At 40.2% G+C, this 25,332-nt stretch overlaps 1 protein-coding gene across 3 annotated transcripts in view; it reads left to right on the top strand.

Annotated features, from left to right (window-relative positions):
• Nucleotides 1–25,332, top strand: part of LOC126456840 (dyslexia-associated protein KIAA0319-like protein) — a 150,200-nt gene that overhangs the window by 77,670 nt on the left and 47,198 nt on the right. For all 3 annotated transcript variants that reach the window (XM_050092650.1, XM_050092652.1, XM_050092651.1), the window contains exons 7-9: nt 5,630–5,818; nt 11,629–11,857; nt 19,964–20,192. In XM_050092650.1, coding sequence (XP_049948607.1) covers nt 5,630–5,818; nt 11,629–11,857; nt 19,964–20,192 — 647 coding nt within the window. The remainder of the gene's footprint in view (nt 1–5,629; nt 5,819–11,628; nt 11,858–19,963; nt 20,193–25,332) is intronic.

The raw sequence follows: 25,332 nt of genomic DNA on the forward strand, positions 1-25,332 counted from the left end.
AAACACCTTTTAGTGGACATTAATATGAGATGTGACCACACTTTGCCTTTATGACAGCTTGAACTCAAGGGGAAGCATTTTCAATTAGATGTTCGAATGTCTCTTCCGGCATATATGACTGTACAGATAGTAATTTGAAGTTGCAGACTGTTGTGGCTATATTGTTAATTGCAGAGAATAATTGTACAGTAAACTTCTAGCTTGTGAGCCGCACATGCATCTGCACAAAAAATAAATTGTAAGTTAGAGTATTATGCTTATATTGTTTCTAAATATGTGGTTGGATTTCTGAGAGTTGGCTACGCTACACTCTAGGAGCCAACCAACTCATTTGTCATATTAAGCCTAAAAAATTTCAGTCACAAAGTTCAAACAAATGCAGGCAGGAGTTTGAGGCGAAAAATGATGTTAACTACTCACAATGTTTTAAATTTTTAACAAAATTGGATTTATTCCAAATGCTGTAACACTTATCTCAGGTTGCGAATGTAAGGAGAAGATAGATCGCTACGTACCATAAAGATGACAAGTTAAGTTGCAGACATGCACAATTAAGAAACACCTACACATTAGCTTGTGGCCACAGCCTTCGTCAGAAAAACAAAGTGAAATACACACCATTCATTCACACAAGCAAGCACACCTCATGCACACATGACTGCCAACTCTGGCAGTTTGACCAGAAAGCAACTGTCACATGGAATGGAAGCAGTAATCTGAAGAGGGCGCAGAAGGGATTGCAGTGTATGGGTGGTGGGAAAGAGCAGACTTGTCTGGTGGAGTGTGTAGGAACTAGAGTGCCAACAGGTGCAACAACTGAAGGCTGGGGGCAGGGAGGTGGGTAAAATGGAGCAAAAAAGGAGAGGAACATAGAAAGATGGGTGCATACATTGGCAGAGGGTGGCCCACAAGGAGGGTGGAAGATGAGAATAGGAAAGAGGCAATAGAACAGAGTGGGTAGGAACAGTTGGAGTGTGTGGGAACAGTATGTTACTGTAGGTTTAGAACCGGATTATTTCGGGGTCAGAGAATGTTTAATAAGAATAACTTCCATTTGCACAGTTCAGAAAATCTGGTGGTGGAGGTAATGATCCAGATGGCTCGGGTAGTGAAGCAGCCATTAAAATCAAGCCTGATATATTCAGTTGTGAGTTGCTTCACAGGGGGGTCTGCTTTTCTCTCGGCCACAGTTTGGTGGTGCCCATACATTTTGGTAGATAGTTGGTTGGTAGTCATACCAGTATAAAAAGATGTGCAATGATTGCACCAGAACTGGTATATGACATGCTACTTCCACAGCTGGCCCGGCTTCTGATAGGGTAGGATAAATCTGTGACAGGACTGGAATAGTATGTGCTGGGTGGGTGGATTGGGCAGGTCTTGCACCCGGGTGTTCCACAGGGATATGATCCTTGTGACAAGGGGTTGGGATTGGGAGTGGCATAGGAATGGCCTAGGATATTGTAAAAGTTGGCTGGGTGACAGAAAACCCAGCAACCTCCACAACATCCTAGTCCATCCCTATGCCACTGCCACTGCTAATCCCAATCCCTTGTCACAAGGATCTTATCCCTGTGGAGCACCCAGGTGCAAGACCTGTCCAATCTACCCACCCAGCGCTTCCTATTCCAGTCCTGTCACAGATTTATCCTACCCCATCTGGGTCCAGTCCACCCGTGAAAGTAGCCATGTCATATACTACGTCTGCTGCAATCATTGCATATCTTTTTATATTAGTATCACTACCAAACAGCTGTCCACCAGGATGAACAGCCACCGCCAAACTGTGGCCAAGAGCGAAGTAGACCACCCTGTGGTGCAATGTGCAGCTGACTATAACACGCTTGATTTCACTGGCTGCTTCATTACCCAAGCCATCTAAATCCTTATCTCCACCACCAGCTTTTCTGAACTGCACAGATGGAAGTTATTCTTACAACACAGTCTCTGCTCCTGAAACTATCCCGTTCTCAACCTATAGACACATACTGTTCCCACACACTCCACACAACAGTTCCTACCTCCTCTGTTCTATCACCTCCTCCCCATCCTCATCTCCCACGCTCTTCGGGTGCCACGCTCTTCGGGTGCCACGGTCTTCGGGGCACCCATCAATCTTTCCGCGCTCCTCTCCTTTTTTACTCCATTTTCCCCATCTCCCTGCCCCACAGCCTCCAGACATTGCACCTGTTGGCAACCTAATTCATGCACACTCCACCAGACAAGGCTGCTCTTTCCCTCCACCCATATGCTGCATTCCCATCCCCTTCCCCACCATCTCCAGATTGCTGTTTCCATTCAATGTGAAAGTTGCTTTCTGCTCAAACTGCCAGAGTTGGCAGTTATATGTGCATGAGGATTGCTTGCTTGTGTGAATGAGTGGTATGTGTTTCTCTTTCTTTTTCTGGTAATGGCTGTGGAAAGCCAACGTGTAAATGTCTTTTAATTGTTCCTGTCTGCAACTTAATTTGTAATCTTTATGGTAGTTGGTGTTCCAATCTGAAGTTTCCATTGTTTTATTACAGGTTAATAATCATTGATCTTTGAACTAGTGCCTGTTCAAGAGAGGGCTTGAACAAAATGAAACAGTGTCCTTTGCCTGCCTAAACTTCTGGAAAGATATTGGAAAGTAAAGTTCATTTTGCACAAGTTTAAAGTTCCACAATCACAAACTAACTAAATTCCAAGTGCAGATCTCTCTCTAAATTAGCCACAGTAAAGTTTTTGTGTTCAGACCAGTTCACCTATTGTGAAATATTCAAATTCCACACACTGAAAATATTTCAGACTATTTGCTAAGGCCAAGTGTAAATATATCAAACCCATGACTGAACACTTAGAATTATTTTGACACACTCAAGAGGCAACCTTCTGCCACTCATACATACTGCCTATTCCAGATCTCAAACCCAACTGACTCTGCATTCCAACCAAAAGTGTCGTACCAAACTAAATTCTCTGTACAATGTAGCTGCCGCTTATTTAATCCATTGCTTTGACGTGAGTCAAGCACACATAGTTCCAACTTCCACAGTGTACTTAGAAACTGTACATTTAACAATGCATACATGTATCATTCATAAACTAAATTTCGTCAGCTTTCTGTTACTGTTCTTTTTTTCCTCTGTGTTAAATAGTTTGCTCATAAATAATTATAAACACTACTTTGTGTTGTCATGTCATTAATAAATACAAACAGTTATCACTAAGAACTTCAATGTATGCCCAACTATCTCTACTTCACAATGGTGCTGCCACATTTAATGTTTCATTTATTATTTACTAGAAAATTCAGATTTTTAACTGCACAATGCACATTCTTGCCTATAATTCAAAGCAGGTAATGTTTATAAAAAATCTGCTATGATAGTCCAATAGTGCTCATTGAGACCTACCCGTAGACACTTAGTTTATGAAAATCGCTTAGGGTATTGTCGAGATATTGGTTTTCAAAATTCATTTTATACATAATGCATTTAACATGATAGAAATTAGAAACTCCCTTCCGGCTCAAGGGTGCATGTATCTAGTTGTGTTCAGTTTTTGTTGGATGTAATCTTATTTGATAATTATTCTGGGCTATCAATTCAGCCGTGATAATGACTCCTTCATGCTAACTGGCCTACACCTGGGTTTCCCTTAACCGTGTGGCCAGAGCATGCATTTTGCTGTAGAGGGTGCCAAAGTTGCAAAACCCAGTATGCTGGAAATCCAGAGCATGCATTTAACTGCTAGTTGCTGTCCTATGGTCTTAGTAATTCTCATACTCAAGAGTGTCTGCCAATCACTGACACTCAAAGAGCACTGCCATCTATTGAAGATACAGCAAGACTTGTGTGGCTGCTGGGCTGCGCTCAGCTAGGCCTCCATGCCTCCTCAGTTGTAAAAACATTTGTACCAACTTGGCTGCGCCTGTCTCTCAGCATGACAGAAACGCACGCACAGCTGCATCTACTTTTTTAAAGTTTCTAGTGGCAATTACTGGGAAGTACTCTCTCACTGTTGGAGAGTTGCAACACGTTTTTCCTTAAGAGCCAAAACCAGAGAAGGTAGCAATGTTGGACACCGGGGTCTGTAGTGAAGTTGATGTTCAAACTAATCCTATTGGTGCTCCTCTTGAGTTCAGGGCAGGTCTCTGTGTAGGAATATTATTGTCCACAAAGCATTTCCGCACAGGTGCTGCTTTATGGCCCAGTGTGTTGTCACACTGATATAAACAATCATCATCTCTGAACTCTCCCTCTACTGTATGCAGTAATCAATGGTGTAAAATGTGTTCGTATCCTTCTCCATTTAGAATTTTCTTAAGCACAATAAGGGGACCACACACTAAACACGAAAAACACCCCTATATCGTAATACCATCTCCTCAGTACTCCGCTGTTGGCACTGTGTATGATTGAAGGTAACATTCTCCGTACATTTCCCAAACCCAGACACTTCCACCAGATTGCCACAAGGTATAGTGTGATTTGTCATCCCAGATCACATGTTTCCAGTCATCCTCTGTACAGTGGAGTTGCCTCGACCACTGTACCCCATTCTCTTTAACTTCCTACATACAGTCATTGTACCAACGGGACTATTGGTAGCACTTTGGAACTCGTGCGTGATTCATTCCACTGATTTCATACAATTTTTGCAATTCCCTCAACAATGCCCAGCAATCCCTTTCTGTCAGCACATTAGGTCTGCCTGACTTTGGTTTACTGTGGTTATTCCTGCATGTTTCCACCTCACAAATATTTTACAAACAGTTGACTTGGGCTTCTTTAGAATGGGTGAAATGTCTCTGATGGATTTGTTTCTCAGGTGACCTCCAATGACTAGTCCTCTTTTGAAGTCACTGAGCTCTCCTGACTGAACTATTCTGCTGTTACTGCTTTGCTACTGACAACGCAGTACTCCCTTCCTCTGTCTATGCTGGTGGGTCTATCTCTCATGACATCTAGTAGTCAATTCTGCATGCATTACATGGGGATGCATTGATCAGATAGTGTACATTAGTATTGCACAGTTACAGTGACTGTGGTTGTGAATACACCAGCTTACAGTTTAACAAAGATTACTACAGTAGTTTTGACTTTCTTGTATTTTAACATTTAAGATTATTATCTGATACAAGTAAAATATATTGTGTTACCTTTTTATACAGGTATTGCAAAATGTTATCAGGCCTGCCAAAAGAATAGTATATGATTTATGAGTGTTTTGTGTACTTGATCATTTTTGTGTGTGTACTGTATTTTTACATTTGTTTCAATAACTTCGTTTTTCATTTCATTACATGTGTCGTTTGACTCTTTCTTTCACTTTCTACCCTGAGAATCACCTTTCTTGTCCAAAACTGGTGTTTCTGCACTGGAAATCACATTTCTTGTCCAAAATTGATCCTAAGTATTGGAAAAGTAAGACAGTAATTGCCACAGTATAGAAGTTATTTTGGTAAATTTTGACTTTTTGAGACTATTGTAGTGTACAGTGGATTTCTAAATGTTGTATCTAAACTCTAAGCAATCAAGATCCATATGTACTTTTTTCAGAATAGAAACCTTTGAGATAACTTAGATATTAGTATTCTCTTTGAACTTCAGTTAATATTAATGTTTGTTGGGATGTGCTTATGCAGGAGAACACTACAAATATGAATGGACCCTCCTTTCTCAGCCAGAGGGTGACAGTAGTGGTACAATGAATGATCAGAATGGAGGGACACTCAAGCTGAGCCATCTCACTGAGGGGCTGTACAGGTTCAAAGTCAGTGTGTCTTCACCTACAGCCTATGGCGAGACATTTGCGAATGTCAGTGTATTACCTCGTGAGTATCTGCTCATCCTAAATTTTGTACTTTTTGTGTCTGTACCATTTTCACTTATTCATTCACACAAAATGTAATATTAAGATTTCCCTAAACTGTTGTGAACTTGTTGAAGATATTGATAGTTCCAGGTTGTTGTTGTTATTTTTTGAAATATTGCACGAGTGGTAAACTGGTGCAAGTCCGATTTCCACATTTCCTACTTAAGACCATATTTATAAAACACACACTGACTTATTTGTGAAAGAAGAGCAGCAGTCCTGCTACAGCCCACAATTGATTTAGGCAATGTTAAATTGGCATGCACCCTTTTAACAATGCTGAAATCGGCAATAGGCTGGAGCAAGACTGCAGCCCTTCTTTTACTTATTATGCAGTGTGTGGGTGTTACAAATATGGTCTGAGGTTGAACTGCAGAAATTGAACTTGTGTCCCTTATCTCTCAGGTACAGAATTGTTCATAACAGTTTACAAGATGACCACATCATCATTTTCTATAGTCAAGCAAGAATATCAAGATGCAAACATTAACAATTATGAAAAGGATAGATTGCTACTCACTGTAAATATGACGCACTGAGTTGCACAATGTAAACACTGCCATACACTGAGCTTTCATCCAGAGCCTTCCTCAGAAAAGAGAAAAAAAAAAGAAAGAAAGGAAAACACACACATTCATACCAGCAGACATCTCCTGTACACATGATCCCAATCTCCAACCACTCTAGCCAGACGGCAACTGTTGCAATGAACAAAAGTAGTAATCAGGAGTGGGGCAGGGAAGAGGAGGGATATCAGGGTATGGTTTGGGGTGGGGCCATCACTATGTAGACGCAAGGAGGAATTAGAAGACAGCACAACAAGGCTGCCTGGTGCAGCATTGGGGGGCTGTACGGGAGGGAGGTAGGGGAAATGGGGAGCAGAAAAGGGGAGGAACAGAGAGGGGAAATGGCTGGTGAGATGTGTTGCCAGAGAGCAGCACAAGTGAGGGTGAGGGGATGTGAATTGGCAGGAGGTGATAGAACAGACAGGATGGAAACTGTTGGTTAGAATGTGTGTGGACACTAGGTTATTGTGGGGTAATTTTGGAAGTGGAGAATGTTTGTAAGGATAATTTCCATCTGCACAGTTCAGGCAAGCTGGTGGTGTAGGGGAGCATCCATATGGCATAGGTTGTGAGCAGCCATTGAATGAAGCACATTATGTTCAGCTGCATGTTGTGCCACAGGGTGGTACACTTTGCTCTTGGGCACAGTTTGAAAGTGACCATCCATTCTGGTGGACAGATGGTTGGTAGTCCTACCACTATAAAAGCTGTGCAGTGTTTGCAGGAGAGCTGGTATATCACATGACTGCTTTCACAGGTGGCCTTGTCTCTGATGAAGTAAGATAATGTGACAGGACTGGATTAGGAAGTACTGGGTAGGTGGCCTGGGCAGGTCTTGCACCTGGGTCTTCCACGGGGATATGGTCGCCATGCCAAAGGACAGGGATTGAGAGTGGCATATGGATGGACTTGGATGTTGTCCCAATATCAGCTCTTTACCACAGAGATCATATCACTGTGAAAGTTCCAGGTCCAAGACCTGCCCAATCCATCCACCCATTATGTCCTATTACAATCCTGTCACAGGGTTATCCTACAACATCAGAGGCTGGGCCACTGTTGGAAGCAGCGATGTAATATAAAAGCTCTACTGCAATCATTGCATAGCTTTTTATAGTGTATGACTACCAAAAACTGTCCAATGCAAACTGGCCAAGAGCAAAGTGAACCATCCTGTGGCACAACATGTAGCTGAACATAACATACTTGATTTCAATAGCTGGTGCACAACCCCGGCCATGTAGATCCTCCTCTCCACCAACAGCTCTTCTGGACTACGCAGATGAGAGTTGTCCTTACAACACAATCACTACTCCAAAAATTATCCCAGCTTCAACTTAGGATGAACTAATGTCCCCACACCCTTCACTCAGCAGTTTCTGCCTCTGTCCTATCACCTAACCCCAGTTCACATCACCTCACTCTCATTGAGCACCATTGTCTGCCAACACACCACTCAGTCTTTTCCCCTTCTCTGCTCTGCTACTTTTCTGCTCCCAGTTTCCTCTCCCCCCTATGCCACACCCTCCCGAAACTGTACCAGGTGGCCTTGTCATGTTGTATTCTGGTACCTGCTTGCTCTGCCAGACAACACTCTTCTCCCACCCTTCTTTTCCCTCCCTTTTAAACCCTGCTACGCCTCCCCCGTCCCTGCCCCACTTCCAATTTCTTGTTTCGTTCAACATAGCAGTTGCAGTCAGGCTACCTTTTTATTGCATGACTAGTTTTGGAGGCTTTACAGCTCGATCATCAGGTTCCAGCTACTGTGAACAAGAAAGGAAGGGAATAGTACAAAATGGCGTGAACATATAGCAGGCAGGCCAATTAATCGCAAGGGATCAAATTTACACATATGTGACACATGGGACTGTAACAGAAGATGTTAAGGAAGGGGGAGAGGCACGATGAACATGCAAATTACAAAATAAATCTGATGAACACGCACACTCATGTCTTGGTACAGGGAATGAGGCACCTGCCTCACTGCTAGACAAGGAACAAAATAGTGTGCCCAGGTGGCAGGTAAGTAGCGACACTTAAGTGTGCATTTTTGCCATATTTATTTTCTAATTTGCGTGTTAATTGTACCCCTCCCCTTCCCTAAATGTTTTCTGTTGCAGTCCCATGTGTCGTGTAGCCACAAGTCTGATCCTATGTGATTAACTGGCACTCCCGCCATACACCCATGATTTAATAATTCATATTATTAGTGCCATTTATTGTGGCATTACATATGGTTGTTAGAATGTTTATCTCAATTTGTACTGTTCCCTCTTCTCAATGTTCACAGTGGTGACACCTGATGATAGAGCTACAAAACCTCTGAAACTAGTTGTGCAATAAAAAGATACATTAGCTACAACTGAAGTAAATTTTTAATTCACTTATCATGAGTCTCAGTTGTGGACATTCTCCAAACCAGATGGTGTGCAAATTGTTTCATTTATATGTAATGAGACAGTAAAATTCTCATTTTCATCCCAAGTTGTTAACATTTTGGGGAGCCTGTTTTAAATGTTCAGAGGTTTTCTGAAACCACTGTAGTTGAATGCCAAAGCAATTTATCATGAATAACATACAGGAGTGCCGAAAATAAAAGCCAAATTGATTACATATTATGTAGAAGGAAAAATGGTGGGGAGGTGCGAAATACTAAGGTCATATACGGTGAAGGAATAGCAACACAACATAAATTAATTGTAGCGGATTGTGAGATGAAAGTATGTAAAAGACAGAGGCACATAAATCAATGTGAAAGGAAAATTAAGTGGTGGAGATTAAAGGATAAAAAATTGAGAGAGGAGTTTAGTGAAAAAGTACTGGGAAAGGTAAAATTGGCAGAGAGTGTGTAGGAGTGGTGGAAAATAAATAGTGCTGTTATAAGGAAGACTGGGGAGGAAGTGTTTGGGTTAACATCTGGGAAAGGGGTGCCAAAAGATAAGGAAGCATGGTCGTGGAATGAAGAGGTGCAGAAGGTTGTGAAGGAAAAGAAAGAGGCTAAGAGGAAGTGGGATATGTCCAGAGGTGCTGAGGATGGGCAAGCATACAAAAGTGCAAAGAAGGAGGCAAAACGAGCTGTGGGTAAAGCTAAATCTGAATCAGTAAGGGAGGCATACGAACAACTACAGAAAAATCAGGATATGAGACAACTGATACGGATAGGCAAATCAAGAGATAAAGCTTCTAAGGATCTAACAGCAATAAAACAAATGAAAGATGAAACAGGAATAATTCTGCATGACTATGGAAAAATAATCCAAAGGTGGTTGAATTATTTTGAGAAATTGCTGAATGAAGAAAATGTAAGACTGAAAACTGAGGAAGGAGGGGCAAACGAAGGATTAATGATGGATATAAGTAGAGATGAAGTTGAACGGGCAGTTGAAAAGATGAAAAATGGGAAGGCAGTTGGCCGAGACCAGATCCCCGTTGAGGTATGGAAGTGTCTCGGTAAAAAGGGAATTGAGCTCCTTTGGGATTTGATGAAGAAGATTTGGTGACAGGAGGAGATGCCAGACGAGTGAAGAACTAGTGTACTGATCCCAATATTTAAGGGGAAAGGTGATGTGCAGGACTGCAGTAACTATAGAGGTATTAAACTGGTGGCACACACAATGAAAATTTGGGAAAGAGTTATAGAAGCAAGATTACGCAAGGAGACTGTGGTGTGTGAAGAACAGTTTGGGTTCATGCTTGGAAGAGGAACGACTGATGCAATACATGCTTTAAGGTGGATAGTGGAGAGACATGGGGAGCTACAAGCCGATCTACATATGGCTTTCATTGATTTGGAGAAAGCATATGACAGAGTCCCAAGGGACGAAATATGGAGAAGCATGAGAGAGCAGTGTGTGCCAGAGAAGTATGTGAGGTTAGTGAAGGAAATGTACAGAGGAGCAATGACACAGGAGAGAAGTAATGTGGGCATGACAAAGGAGTTTCCAGTAAAAGTAGGGTTACGTCAAGGGTCTGCGCTTAGTTCCTACCTCTTTGACCTGATTATGGATGTGCTGGTGAAAGATGTGAAGAAGGAAGCACTGTGGAATATGATGTTTGCGGATGATGTGGTTCTTTGTGAGCAGAGCATCGACAGACTTGAGGAAAAGCTGGAGGATTGGAGGAAGGCACTAGAAGAAAGAGGGATGAAAATTACAGCAGCACAAAGTCAGAATATTTAGCACTGAAGGATGTGCAGATGAAGTCTTGCAAGACCCAGGATGATGAGCTGAAATCGGTCTGCAAATTTAAATACCTGGGGTCGTATATACAGAGGGATAGAGGACTGGAAAGCGAGACACAACACCGAATAAATTGCGGTTGGAACAACTGGAGGAAAATGAGTAGAGTGTTGTGTGACAAGAAAGTGAGCATTGGGCTGAAAGGGAAAGTGTACAAGTCGGTGGTAAGGCCTGCTATGATATACGGGGCAGAGACATGGCCAATCACAGTAGCCCAGGAAAGGAAGATGGAAGTGGCGGAAATGAGGATGCTGAGGTGGGCGTGTGGGGTAACAAGGAAGGACAGGATTAGAAATGAATTTGTTAGAGGAGCTATGAAAGTGGGACCCATGGGGAAAAAGATACAAGAGAACAGACTAAGGTGGTGCGGACACTTAACAGAGAAAAGGGGAAGAGTATATCTGAAACAGAGTTGAAGATATAAAGATTGAAGGAGTAAGAAGGAGAGGAAGACCGAAGATGAGGTGGAAGGATAAGATATCCGGGAGGATGGAAGGGAGAAAGGATGGAAGAAGGAAGAGGCAATGGATAGAAAACTGTGGAGGAGAAGGATCCAGAAGAGCAATGCCGACTCTACGTGACGTGGGACAAGGCGAGGATAAAGAAGAAGAAGAAGAAGAAGAAGAAGACTGTAGATGAAGTGTTACTCATGTGTTGTCTGACCCTGTTAAGCTTTCTGTTATTTTTTATCACTGATAGTGATTTATCACCTCAGAATAGTATTAGCATTCTCTGTTACATAAAATGTAGTAAATTTTTGTTTTTCCCACATGCTTGACCATTATTGGAAAGTTTCAGCTCTATATTGGAAACAGCAAGTTGTAATTTTTGTGTTCATCCATTCATAACATTTCATTTTGATATACCTCTATTCAACACACAAAAGGTAGTCTATATGATAAAATTGTATTATTGTCGTGTACAACATTCTGTGTTACTAAATTTATTTATTTTTCATGTTACAGCAAAACGAATAAATCAACCTCCTGCTGCAATAATTACTCCTCCATCCCAGACTGTGAAGTTGCCTAACACAGGTGCAGTGTTGGATGGTTCAATGAGCAAGGATGATGACCAGATCATTGGCTGGCACTGGGAACTGCAGCAAGGCCCAATTGGCTACCAACCGCACCTTGTGGACACACCTACACTACAACTGGATAATCTTGTTCTTCCAGGAAACTACACATTTAAGTAAGTCGCTGATGCTAAAAGGGTATTTCTGAAGACACAAGTAAATGGCAAACCTCTGATTCCATGAAATGAAGTATAGTAAAATAGTCTTTTCCCTGGGGCTTTAACAACATATGCATTCGACACATACATTGAACACATATTTGTCCACCTCTTCCCCCCTCTGTGTCCACCTCATTCTCCCTCTGTCTGACCACCTCATTCTCCCACCTTTATCTCCTCCTCCCTACTCCCTCTGTCTCTCCATCTCTTCCTCACTCTCTTTTTGTCCATTTCCTCCATCCCCTCTCTCTGACCATATATTCCTCCCCTGTTCCTCTGAACATCATCTCCTCCTCCTCTTCCTCCTCATCCTCTCCCCCCCCCCTCCTGCCCCTTCCTCATGCAATCTCTGCCTCTCCATCTTCCTCTCCCACCTCCACACTACCCTCATACCTACACCTTCCACCTGCCTTATGCATCTCTCCCACCTGCACTCTCTGTTCATTTCCTCCTTTCCTTCACTCTATCCATCCCCTCCTCTATTCATCTCAACCAGTCCCCAGCCATGCTCATTGGGGTGTATAGCCTCTGCAATACAGTTCCGTAAAACAGGCTAATAATACTCCCACAACACACCTGTCATGCAGGACAGGCTACACTTTATGGGCTTGAAAATCATTTATTTGCTTCTCATATACAGGCAGCCATACAAAGCAGGTCACTAAAGCCGGCCAATGATATTCCAACCCAACACAACACTCCGGTCATGCAGCGCAGCTTACATATCTGGGCCTGGAAAACTGTTTCTTGTCCCTGACATGAAGGCTGCCCTGCAAAGCCAGTTGATTTGGCAGGCTGATACTTTTCACACATAATATGCCTGTCAATGAAGGGCAGCCTATAGGCCAGGGGCTGGTAAAAACATGATGGTATCTCCACTTCTATTGGAGCTAGGAGGCAATTAAGCCCCACAGTGCTGATACTCATGAGGTCTGCTGTTTCTGTGCCAGATTTGGTTGAAATCAATCCTGGACATACACACGTACGTTGTGCTTTATGTATGTAGTTAAATTAAATTACTGACTTGTGAGGTCGTGCACGTCATCTTGAAATATGTGTATAGATAGAGAAAAATATATGTTCAGAAATCAAAGGTTCAGTTATGGAAAATTGGATAGAAATATGTGTTCACCAAACCAGCAACCAGCAGGCACTTGTAAAAGACAGAAATATCTAAGGTTTCAAGACTGAGAAGTTCCTTCTCTCATATTTTTAAGATGAGTGAGGAAACAAGATCTTATTTTCATGAAGACACTGTGTTTGCCACATCAAGATGGCCGACACCAAGTTAGGATGGAATAAAAATTAATAGTTCAGGTCAGCAGATGAGATTCTGAGAAGTAAGAAGTTAGAGGAATGCTGCAGCTGAAATGATTGTTTTGTAAATCTGAAATTGGGAAAGGGGATATTTTAAGTAAAAATAGAAAAAAATACATAATTTAGAGCACAGAAATGAAAACAGAGAAGTGATAAATGAAATGATGGACACAACACAAAAAGTCGCATTAAGCAAACAATAAAAGTATGAAGAATATGACAGTGGGGAAAAAAAAAGATAGGAAAACACAAGAGATCAAGAGTCAGACCAGACAAGAGGTGAAAACCAAACACCAAAAATTCATGGGTCACCAAGAACCAACTGAGCAGGGTGACACACAGGTTAGCACACTGGACTCACATTTGGGAGGACAACGGCTCTAATCCCCATCCAGCTATCCAGATTTAGGTTTTCCATGATTTCCTTAAATTGCTTAAGACAAATGCCTGGATGGTTCCTGTGAAAGAGCATTGCCAATTTCTTTCTCCATCCTTCCCTAATCCAAATGTGTGCTCCGTGCCTAATGATCTCATTGTTGATGGGATGTCAGACACTAATCTTCCTTCCATTTTACCAAAAACCAAACATACATGGGGTGCCAAGATCCCATTTGTGAAAAGTTGAGTGTTGCGAAAAATGCTTTCTTCTCCATTCTATAAATTGAAATCGTGTTCAGTAGCAGAGTATTGTGATAGAAAAATATACTCTGTTTCCATATGCACGTGCTGAACAGCTGAAGGTTATCATTCCAATAAGACAAAATGTGTCTGTATCATTAAGTATATATCATATTTTTCCTTATTTTCATTGTGAAACAGTGCATGTCATTCTCAGTGAAAGAATCTTGCAATCATTCATTTAAAAATTTCCATGGTTCAAATTCAAATTTCAGTGCAACTCTGGCAAATTTTGACTAGTTTGTATTGCAGCTCCAGTTAATCTCCACTATGACTTTCAGCAGCTGTTACCAGCAACGAAACAGCTGACTGTTGCCCTAAGAAGTCTACAGTTTTTATTATTATTGTTTTACAAAACTGCTGGTGAATTACTGTAATGTCTTTTGAAACTAAACTGTACTGTGAATGATACTGTGGCAATGAATTGGCCTTTTTCTTATACCAAAGTTAGTATCAATTTTCCTTTGAAACACACTCATGAGTGTGGTGCCCAGGGAGAAAAATATTCTCACTGTATGAATATAATACGAAATCAAAATGATGAAATTTGTAAATACACCAATATTCAGTCACAGTGACAACTTACGTCTGTTAAGGTATAGGTAGTAGAAGCATCTAAAAGATGGGGTGGACAGACAAAATTCTGGTTAAACGATGACATGAAAGTAGCCAATAAGCTGTTAGGATATAATACCATTTCAAGATTATCACAGATGACTTCCTTGTTACCAATATATTAGATCAGCATATGCTGTAAAGAATGCCTGACCTATAGCAAAAATATAGAAATATCAAGGAAAAATAAACCAAAATATGAAAAGTGCCATACCTTAACTCCTTACATAAAAATATCATTGACAATGTTGTTGTTGTTGTTGTTGTTGTTGTTGTTGTAGTCTTCAGTCCTGAGACTGATTTGATGTAGCTCTCCATGCTTCTCTAACCTGTGCAAGCTTATTCATCTCCCAGTACCTACTGCAACATACGTCCTCCTGAATCTGCTTATTGTATTCATCTCTTGGTCTCCCTCTACGATTTTTATGCTCCATGCTGCCCTCCAATACTAAATTGGTGATCCCTTGATGCCTCAGAACATGTCCTACCAACTAATCCCTTCTTCTAGTCAAGTTGTGGCACAAACTTCTCTTCTCCCCAATTCTATTCAATACACCCTCATTAGTTATGTGATCTACCCATCTAATCTTCATCCTTCTTCTGTAGCACCACATTTCGAAAGCTTCTATTCTCTTCTTGTCCAAATTATTTATCGTCCATGTTTCACTTCCATACATGGTTACACTCCAATCAAATACTTTCAGAAATGTCTTCCTGACACTTAAATCTATACTCAATGTTAACAAATATCTCTTCTTCAGAAAGGCTTTCCTTGCCATTGCCAGTCTACATTTTATATCCTCTCTACTTCGACCATCATCAGTTATTTTGCTCCCCAAATAGCAAAACTCCTTTACTACTTTAAGTGTCTCATTTCCTAATCTAATTCCCTCAGCATTACCTGACTTAATTTGACTACATTCCATTATTCTCGTTTTGCTTTTGTTGATGTTCATCTTATATCCTACCTTCAAGACACTATCCATTCCGTTCAACTGCTCTTCCAAGTCCTTTGCTGTCTCTGACAGAATTACAGTGTCATCGGCGAACCTCAAAGTTTTTATTTCTTCTCCATGGATTTTAATACCTACTCCGAATTTTTCTTTTGTTTCCTTTACTGCTTGCTCAATAAACAGATTGAATAACATCGGGGAGAGGCTACAACCCTGTCTCACTCCCTTCCCAACCGCTACTTCCCTTTCATGCCCCTCGACTCTTATAACTGCCATCTGATTTCTGTACAAATTGTAAATAGCCTTTCCCTCCCTGTATTTTATCTCTGCCACCTTTAGAATTTGAAAGAGAGTATTCCAGTCAACATTGTCAAAAGCTTTCTCTAAGTCTACAAATGCTAGAAATGTAGGTTTGCCTTTCCTTAATCTATTTTCTAATACAAGCCATAGGGTCAGTATTGCCTCACGTGTTCCGACATTTCTACGGAATCCAAACTGATCATCCCCGAGGTCGGCTTCTACCAGTTTTTCCATTCGTCTGTAAAGAATTCGCGTTAGTATTTTGCAGCTGTGACTTATTAAACTGATAGTACGGTAATTTTCACATCTGTCTACACCTACTTTCTTTGGGATTGGAATTATTATATTCTTCTTGATGTCTGAGGGTATTTCGCCTGTCTCATACATCTTGCTCACCAGATGGTAGAGTTCTGTCAGGACTGGTTCTCCCAAGGCCGTCAGTAGTTGCAATGGAACATTGTCTACTCCCGGGACCTTGTTTCAACTGAGGTCTTTCAGTGCTCTGTCAAACTCTTCACGCAGTATCGTATCTCCAATTTCATCTTCATCTACATCCTCTTCCATTTCCATAATATTGTCCTCAAGTAAATCGCCCTTGTATAGACCCTCTACATACTCCTTCCACCTTTCTGCTTTCTCTTCTTTGCTTAGAACTGGGTTTCCATCTGAGCTCTTGATATTCATACAAGTGGTTCTGTTTTCTCCAAAGGTCTCTTTAATTTTCCTGTAGGCTGTATCTTGGCCCTAATGAGATAAGCCTCTACATCCTTACATTTGTCCTCTAGCCATCCCTGCTTAGCCATTTCGCACTTCCTGTCGATCTCATTTACTGCATCTTCATATTTTCTCCTTTCATCAGTTAAATTCAATATTTCTTCTGTTACCCAAGGATTTCTACTAGCCCTAGTCTTTTTACCTACTTGATCCTCTGCTGCCTTCACTACTTCATCTCTGAAAGCTTCCCATTCTTCTTCTACTGTATTTCTTTCCCCCATTCCTGTCAATTGTTCCCTTATGCTCTCTCTGAAACTCTGTACAACCTCTGGTTCTTTCAGTTTATCCAGGTCCCATCTCCTTAAATTCCCACCTTTTTGCAGTTTCTTCAGTTTTTATCTACTGTTCATAACCAATAGATTGTGGTCAGAGTCCACATCTGCCCCTGGAAATGTCTTACAATTTAAAACCTGGTTCCTAAATCTCTGTCTTACCATTATATAATCTATCTGATACCTTCTAGTATCTCCAGGATTCTTCCATGTATATAACCCTCTTTTATGATTCGTGAACTAAGTGTTAGCTATGATTAAGTTATGCTCTGTGCAAAATTCTACCAGACGGCTTCCTCTTTCATTTCTTCCCCCCAATCCATATTCACCTACTACGTTTCCTACTCTCGAATTCCAGCCATCCATGACTATTAAATTTTCGCCTCCCTTTACTACCTGAATAATTTCTTTTATCTCATCATAATTTCATCATCATCTGCAGAGCTAGTTGGCATATAAACTTGTACTACTGTAGTAGGCATGGACTTCGTGTCTATCTTGGCCACAAAATGTGTTCACTATGCTGTTTGTAGTAGCTTACCTGCACTCCTATTTTTTTTATTCATTATTAAACCTACTCCTGCATTACCCCTATTTGATTTTGTATTTATAACCCTGTATTCACCTGACCAGAAGTCTTGTTCCTCCTGCCACCGAACTTCACTAATTCCCACTATATCTAAATTTAACATGTCCATTTCCCTTTTTAAATTTTCTAATCTACCTGCCCGATTAAGGGCTCTGACATTCCACACTCCGATCCGTAGAAAGCCAGTTTTCTTTCTTCTGATAACGATGTCCTCTTGAGTAGTCTCCGGCCGGAGATCTGAATGGGGCACTATTTTATCTCCGGAATATTTTACCCAAGAGGACGCCATCACCATTTAACCATACAATAAAGCTGCATGCCCTTGGGAAAAATTACGGCTGTAGTTTCCCCTTTCTTTCAGCCGTTCGCAGTACCAGCACAGCAAGGCCATTTTGGTTAGAGTCTAAGGCCAGATCAGTCAATCATCCAGACTGTTGCCCTTGCAACTACTGAAAAGGCTGCTGCCCCTCTTCAGGAACCACACGTTTGCCTGGCCTCTCAACAGATACCTCTCTGTTGTGGTTGCACCTACGGTACGGCCATCTGTATCGCTGAGGCATACAAGCCTCCCCATCAACGGCAAGGTCCGTGGTTCATGGGGGGATCAATATTAACCTCAAGAAACAGTCTATCATTGCTCTTCCTGTATTAAAAAAGGCCAATGCTGCCAAATCTCTACATTATTTGAGATCCAGTTAGTATTTTAGCTGACAGTTGTGGCTCCAATATTGGAAAAATAATGTTAGTGTACTTGTATTATGGATTTATACATAGAAAATTTCAGACTAAACCTGACCTGGAATTTCATAGTCGTTGAAAGACAATATAAGTGAGGATTAAAATATGGAAAATGTTTCAAGTCTAAAGAAGAAAACAAAAGCAGTGCTCTAACTTGGTTACCATATCATTCTTAGCCTTAAAGTTTGTGATCTGTGTAACACAAATCCAGTTGATTTCTATCTGGCTGATCTACAATTCCTCAGTGGTGATACTTGAGCTCATTCACTATCATTCACATTGTGCTCAAAGCATAGCTCACTTTATCTTTTGCCATTTTGTCTGGCCTTCGGTACGCTGTCCATTTTTTCCCTGTTCGGTAATGTCATTTTTCTGTGCCAGTTTGCGTTGTACATGTCTAAGCTTCTCAATGTATCTTCTTACTCCTACCTGAACTTACCTGTGCCTTATTTGACGTTTCCTTTTCTTTTTAATAGTGTTGACTCATTTTCATGTGCTGTTGTATTCTTCATATTCCATATGGAAATTCAGCATTCATATACCTTATGAACTATTGGCAAACTTGTCTCTTTGGTTTCCCACGAACCCTGTACTAAAACCTGCAAGTTTGTGTGTATGTGTGTGTGTGTGTGTGTGTGTGTGTGTGTGTGTGTGTGGGCGCGCGCGCTGAGCCCACTGGTTCTTCATCCTTGTCTGTTGCAAGACTTCTATCCAATTTCTTTTTCCTCCATCTCATTTCAGATCTACTTAAGCCTTATAGCCTTTGTCATTGTCTTTGTATTTATGGTTCTCATTCAGAAAGTTCTTTCAGCTATCATCTTTCTTGATGTTCTGAGAAGATCCAGTTTTTCTTAATGCTTCATTAAACTTAACAAGAGTTTGTTCCCTTGAAGCAATTTAGATTAATTGTGCTCTCCATTGCCTGACTTTTAAGTAGGTTTATTGGTATCACACTGTCCAGCCAGCGAATACAAATGAGGTTTTTTTACCTCAGAGTTTGCTTTCAGGTTACTCCTGATGAGATGACTTTGGTAGTTCTTTCTAACGTGGAGTTGAAAAGCTTTTCACACTCTTTATTTTTCAGAAATTTAATTCCTCTTCCACTTTCAGCTGTGTTAACTAGGATTTACTTGTAAACATAGGCATTGGTCTTTGCTGGCTGTTATACACAGAGCACGGAACAAAGTCTCCCCTCCCCACCTCCCCTTGTTGTTTACTGCTTTGTTTCTTACCTATCAATTGTGAAATAGCACCAAAGTCTCTGGTCCAATCGTGCTACAGTTTTTTCATTGCAGTGTGCATATTATCGTAACTTTATCTGAAACAGAAATCTGCACACACCAAGAGAAAATGTGAAAATGCAGCGGACGGTGACACAAAAAGTACTGAAATTTCTGTTATTCAGGGATAACTATTCATACAAAATAAGAGTAGATGTGAAGGAAAAGAGTTATGCCAGTTGTGCAGGATAGATGAGTTATTCAGAACAAGGGCTTCCCAAAGAATGTGTGAAGCAATAAGGGAGGGTTTTCTCATCTTTCTGGTAGATAAAACAGCTCTCAGACCTTGTGAACTTCTATTCTTTTTGTTATCATTATCTACTGTTTTTCCAGTTTTTTGGTAAGTACATTGCTTGAACTTTCATTATTTGTATTTTATGAATTTCTTTATTCCAACAACACTAACAAATAAAAAGTACATTTTGGACACATATGACGACATTTTCGTATGAAACTTTTTACAAAAGAATGTGATATTGTGTTTTAATATTGTTAACCTTGATGTGTGAGTGCTCAAATAACATATCCAGGTAAAACTTTTACAACAGGTTGACTGTTGAGGACTCTGACCATGCAATGAATTCAACCACAGCAAATATAACAGTTTTGAAAGTAACTGATTATCCACCAGAGGCAAATGCTGGTCAGGATATAATAATCTATCTCCCACATAACAACCTCACTTTGAATGGGAACCTGAGTACTGATGACCGGGGGATTGCAAGTTGGGAGTGGACAAAGAGTCCCACTGATCAAAATAAGGCTGTGGATATGCAGGTTAGTGAACTCCATTTACTCTTGATACTTTCTAAATGAAGAAGATGAAGCCAACAGACAGAAATATAATTGCTTTTTAACACAGCTTTTTTATGGGAATTTGAAGACACGTTTAATCACTTTCAGCACGTAATGACTACTGATACCAAGGAAATAGCTAAGATACCTGTCCTCACAATCATGTGAGCATCTGAAAAGAGAAGTTTCTATAGCAGCAAAAGGGTAGGGAGTGTAATCTAAACTAACTGACACTATCATCCTGTATGACACTGGTGTGACAAGTGGCAGATGCTTCTTCATTGTACATAAAATTTGTAGGCACCATTAACTGCAACTTTAGAAACTTGAGCCCCCTTCTTTTTCTTCAAGCAACTTCTCAGTGGTACTGAAAAGGCCGTGTTAATTACATTTTTGCACTAACAAGGAGAAAACCCATGCTGTACCAGGGTGTATACGACCCGGGAGATCCAGGAAAAACCCAGAGTTTTTCCATCCGGGAGAAAAGGGGGAAAAACCCGGGAATTATTATAATTCTGGGAATTTTTCATTGTTTTGGTTTTCAGTTAGATTTTTGTAATTTTGGCTGGTAAGAACCAACATTCTAACAGAGGATTTTAACGTATCCCATTAATACTGAATAGTACTGCAGCAATAAAACATTAATGAGAGAAAAAAAAGAAAATGAAACTTAAAACAACAAATTGCCTCTGATGAGTGTGGCTTCACAACTGTTTCATTAGATTCATTTGAGCAGTTGCGAGCAGGCTCAAGCACATGCGCAGTTGAATTGCGTATGAGTAGTACCTTCTCCCGTTCCTGGCTACAGAAGTGTGGCTGTTAGCTGCATAAGCAATAGCAGCAAGCAGTCAGATGCTACCCTGAAACATTTTACTGGCACGCCCAAGCTGCCAGATTCAAGCGTGTGCAACAGGCCCAGATCTAGGGGGTGGGGGAAAACGAGTGTATCTGTCCCAGGCAGCAATATCAGTGGGGGGGGGGGATTCACCAAATTCATATTCTTGAGGGAAAAAACCTTGTTTTACAAAGCTCATAGCGTCCAGTGCACATTGGTATCGATTACTCATACAATTTTGAAATGCATCCCTGTTGGTTTTTGAACATTTTTGAACAAATTCTAAGTTGATTTCTGAATGAATCATAAGTTGATTTTTGAATGCATGCGTAGTGTAGGTGATGTCTCTGCCAGGGGAATCCCTGTTGCCTCTAGAAATAAACTTTCCTGCAGACAAAAGGGGATGGAGCTATACGAGCTTAGCAGAATGCCAATCGCTGCATGTTTATGTGGTTGACTGGGCTTGCGAATGATCACTGTTGTTATAATTACTAGTGAAAGCCATAGATTCAAACTACCAGAGAAGGAAAAAATGACTAACAGAAATAACAGGTAAGAAAGATTACGTCTTATCTTCTCAGTGTACCCCAAAAAATGACATTTTGACAGAAAGTTTTTGGCCAGACCGCTACACCAGTAAGGGCCAGATGTACAATAACCGGATAGCAGGCGTTTAAGTTCTATTCTGGGAGTAGTGCAGAAAACGAGTTGTATGAACAGGTAATAACACCTGACCAGAGAATAAATGCAGGATAACTAAACCGGTGATGGTGGCGGACTTAGTGACATTAACCGGAGAATAAGTTTTGACACTGGCAGGAATAGTTACAGAATTAGTGCTGGCAAGATTGTTTGTTAGGACAAGGAAGGAGAAGAAATGGTTGTAGAAGAATGTGAAGATTTTAAATTTATATAAAAATTTCGTACTACTACTTTTCAATCTCATGCTTGAGAAGCTGGAGCATATAAATGAAATGGGAAACTATTTCCTTACATAAAGCTTTTTGCTTGTAGTAGGCCTAATAGGCATATGATATTGGTATTTCGTGAATTATATTCTGTCGTGTCATAAAAATGACCATTTGTTCCAAAACAATCTCGCTTATTTGGTTTGTATTACAATCACTGCAGTATTAGGCAAGCATATTTCATTTTATCTAGCAGACAGTGACAAAATACACGAAATCAGCTCAAGAAACCACACCAGTCTTGGGTACTATTTGTATTAACAGCTTTTTCAGTATCAGACGACATTTCGTTTTTTCATGTAGCAAAACATTTGACAAACTTTGATAAGGTAATAGATTCTTTTCCAGAGAGGAAAGCACGCCATGTAAAGCTGTTGCAAGATTAGAGAGAAAAAAATGCTAGGTCTTAAGGATTGAAGAAATGTGTACTGTCTTGCTTGTCTCTTGTCTTTACTGGTTTTATGTATCCTATATTTAATTTTGTGCCACACAAAACAGCAAGTTATTAACTAATAGGCAATAAAGAGTGCAAATTTTCTGAAGCGTTGTTGTTCTCCTGGTTACAAATAATCCCATCCAGTATTAATGGTGAGCAAGCTTTTTTTTTCTTTCTCTTTTTTTTTATTTTTTATTTATTAAAAAAAAATAAGAAGAAGAAATAGGGCCAGGGTGCACTGCCAGCTGACTGGGGGCAGGACAGGCACCACAGGGCATTTTAATTTTCACTATTCTGAATATCATTTGATGGCATCCATTACAAAATATGCACGTTTAAATTCCACAGAGCCAAGTACAGTGACGTGCGATAGAAGAATGCTGTGTGAAGAGGTGTGGCACTGCAGTTTGGCACACTTAAGACCAAATAACATGTCTTATATTTCCTCGAAGACATATGTTTTATGTATCAGACTCTTCAGAAAGATTTGTGCTACTAAATGATTTAATTTTTGGCATCCTATCTCAAACACTGAAGGAAGGGGAGGCACCACTATTTAGTATTGCCCCGGTTTGGAAATATCGTATCCAGAACTGATACACAGAGCATTCTGAGTTGTAGTGGGGAGGTGGGTAGTCTCCACATCACCGGTGTTTACATTTAGTGATTTTGCTGTTTCATTTTCATTTATTGCTCTCACGTCAAATGAAAACAAAATGGATTTCTGTGGCCAGGAGCTATCAAGTGAATTAAAATACAGTCACGTAATTATGGAAGGCTAAAATAAGTTATTAGTTTCAGATTTTATTTTATTCCCACCTTTCTGACAGTCAAGCATTAATCACCTTGCAGAACGATGAAGTTATTTTTGTCGGTTTGCTAAAGAAATTTGGCTTTTAGTACTCTTTTCTGCTGAGCCAGTCCACTTATGTGAAACAAAGTGTTTAGTTCCACACTACTCGCTACTTTCAACTGTTCACTGCATTTCTAGTGCACATTTTCATCTTCTAGCATGTATGGCATTATTCCATAATAAAGAACCAAACATGAGATAATACAGTACTGATACTCAAAGAAAATTTACATCCCGAACACCACACTGAAAGGCCTAATATCAGCTCGAGGGCTACTTCATTGGGAATCTGGACATGCAAATGTGCACTTGAAGCCAAAATATGCATTTTAATATGGTTCATGAAATTCCGGTGCTCATGGTGTATTCTCTGATGTCTTGTTTCTTTTATGATATAATGTAAGATCTTTTAATGTTTTACATGTACGAACATACAGGCTTCCTGCATCGTCATAGCTGCTTAAGCGCGGTGACACCTGTTATACGGTGCTCTCTGGTGCTGCTGAAATGAACCTATTTCTCACAGGTCGCGGGAAAATATTGCGAATGGTGGTTTGAAAAGTGTTACTTTCAAAGTAAATTTCCTTTTATGAAAATGAACTATGTGCGTGAATGTACGATGGATTTCTTAAATCACAGAGAGTTTGACTCTCATTTAAAAATCAACTCTTTGAAGACAACCATTAGAAGAATTTCGAACCCAGATGATCAGACATTTTATGTCGTTATTAAAAATTTTACTGGCACATTTGTGTGATGTATCTTAAAGTGTAACACACGCAAAGAAGATCAACATTATATGTGAAAGCTTAGATTCTCTCGCAGCTTATTAATCTTCGAAACCAATATTACATGTGGAATCTTTTCTTTTCTTGTAGCAACACTATGTATATTAATTTAAACCATTAACTTTTCCTATTTGTTTAGTCATTCTACTTAATAGTGATGTTGCTATTGGCCGACTACATCACTTGTCCTGTGCTGTGAATGACAGCCATTATCGGCTGGCAAGATCATGTGACATGAGCTATGACTGACTTACAAAAGCACATCGCAATCTCAATTTCAATGCTTTGGAAAGAAACATTTGGTGTTTGGTGGAATTCGAATTTATACTTTTGCAATACAATAATGTGCAGCATACATATTGTTGTACAAGTTGCTGCATATTCCAAAGTGTTCTCTTTCCCCCTAAGTTTCTTTTTGTATAACACTGGGAAATTCTACGCCAGTGTATAAAACCGTAACGATTCAATGGATTGATAAGTTTTACAGTTCCGAGGAAAAGCGTACTGTCACTTAACACAGAAAAAGTGTATTTTCACCCGACAGAAAGTGTATTTTTAACTGGGAAATCCGGGAATTTTTTTTCCTTGTCCATGTATACACCATGAGTACTGAGAATCAGAACTGATTCCTCCGTATGTTAATTAGATGTGCTACACACTCAACTGTGAAGGCCGATGGGAGTAAAAAAAAAAAAAAAAAAAAAAAAAAAAAAAAAAAAAAAACTGGAAGAGTAAACATGAGACAGATATCAGAATCTTCCCACTTTTCTCAGTGCTCTATTTTTACATTGTTTTCATCCTCTTTCATGGTGGACTTCATGTCTACTATTATGTAGGTTGCCTGTTCGGCTTATTAGCTGCAAATGGAACTGACTATTAAGCACTACCTGTGTGTTGATTTTCTCAGTCCATTGCTTTATGCAACATAATCACTTTGCTCTGCCCTCCTTCCTTCCCCTTCCACAAATTGATTCTTAATTAGTATATTGTATTTCTGTTGATTTGTTCGGTTATGCAGACCAATTACTGTACATCATTATTTCACTGTACAGTGTGCATTTCAAGTCAAACATGCAACCTAAGTAACTTAGAGAGCTAATGACCGAGCAGTTTAGGACCCTAGAACAAACCATCAGTGTCATCTGAATAACTTGTATATGCTATTTGGTCTGTACAGTGTACAAGAAAATCTTAAGTCCTGGTAAGTAAACACTAATATCATGAAAGTTAACAGTCATCATA

The sequence above is a fragment of the Schistocerca serialis genome, chromosome 2 (assembly GCF_023864345.2).
Source record: "Schistocerca serialis cubense isolate TAMUIC-IGC-003099 chromosome 2, iqSchSeri2.2, whole genome shotgun sequence".
Taxonomy (NCBI): Eukaryota; Metazoa; Arthropoda; class Insecta; order Orthoptera; family Acrididae; genus Schistocerca; species Schistocerca serialis.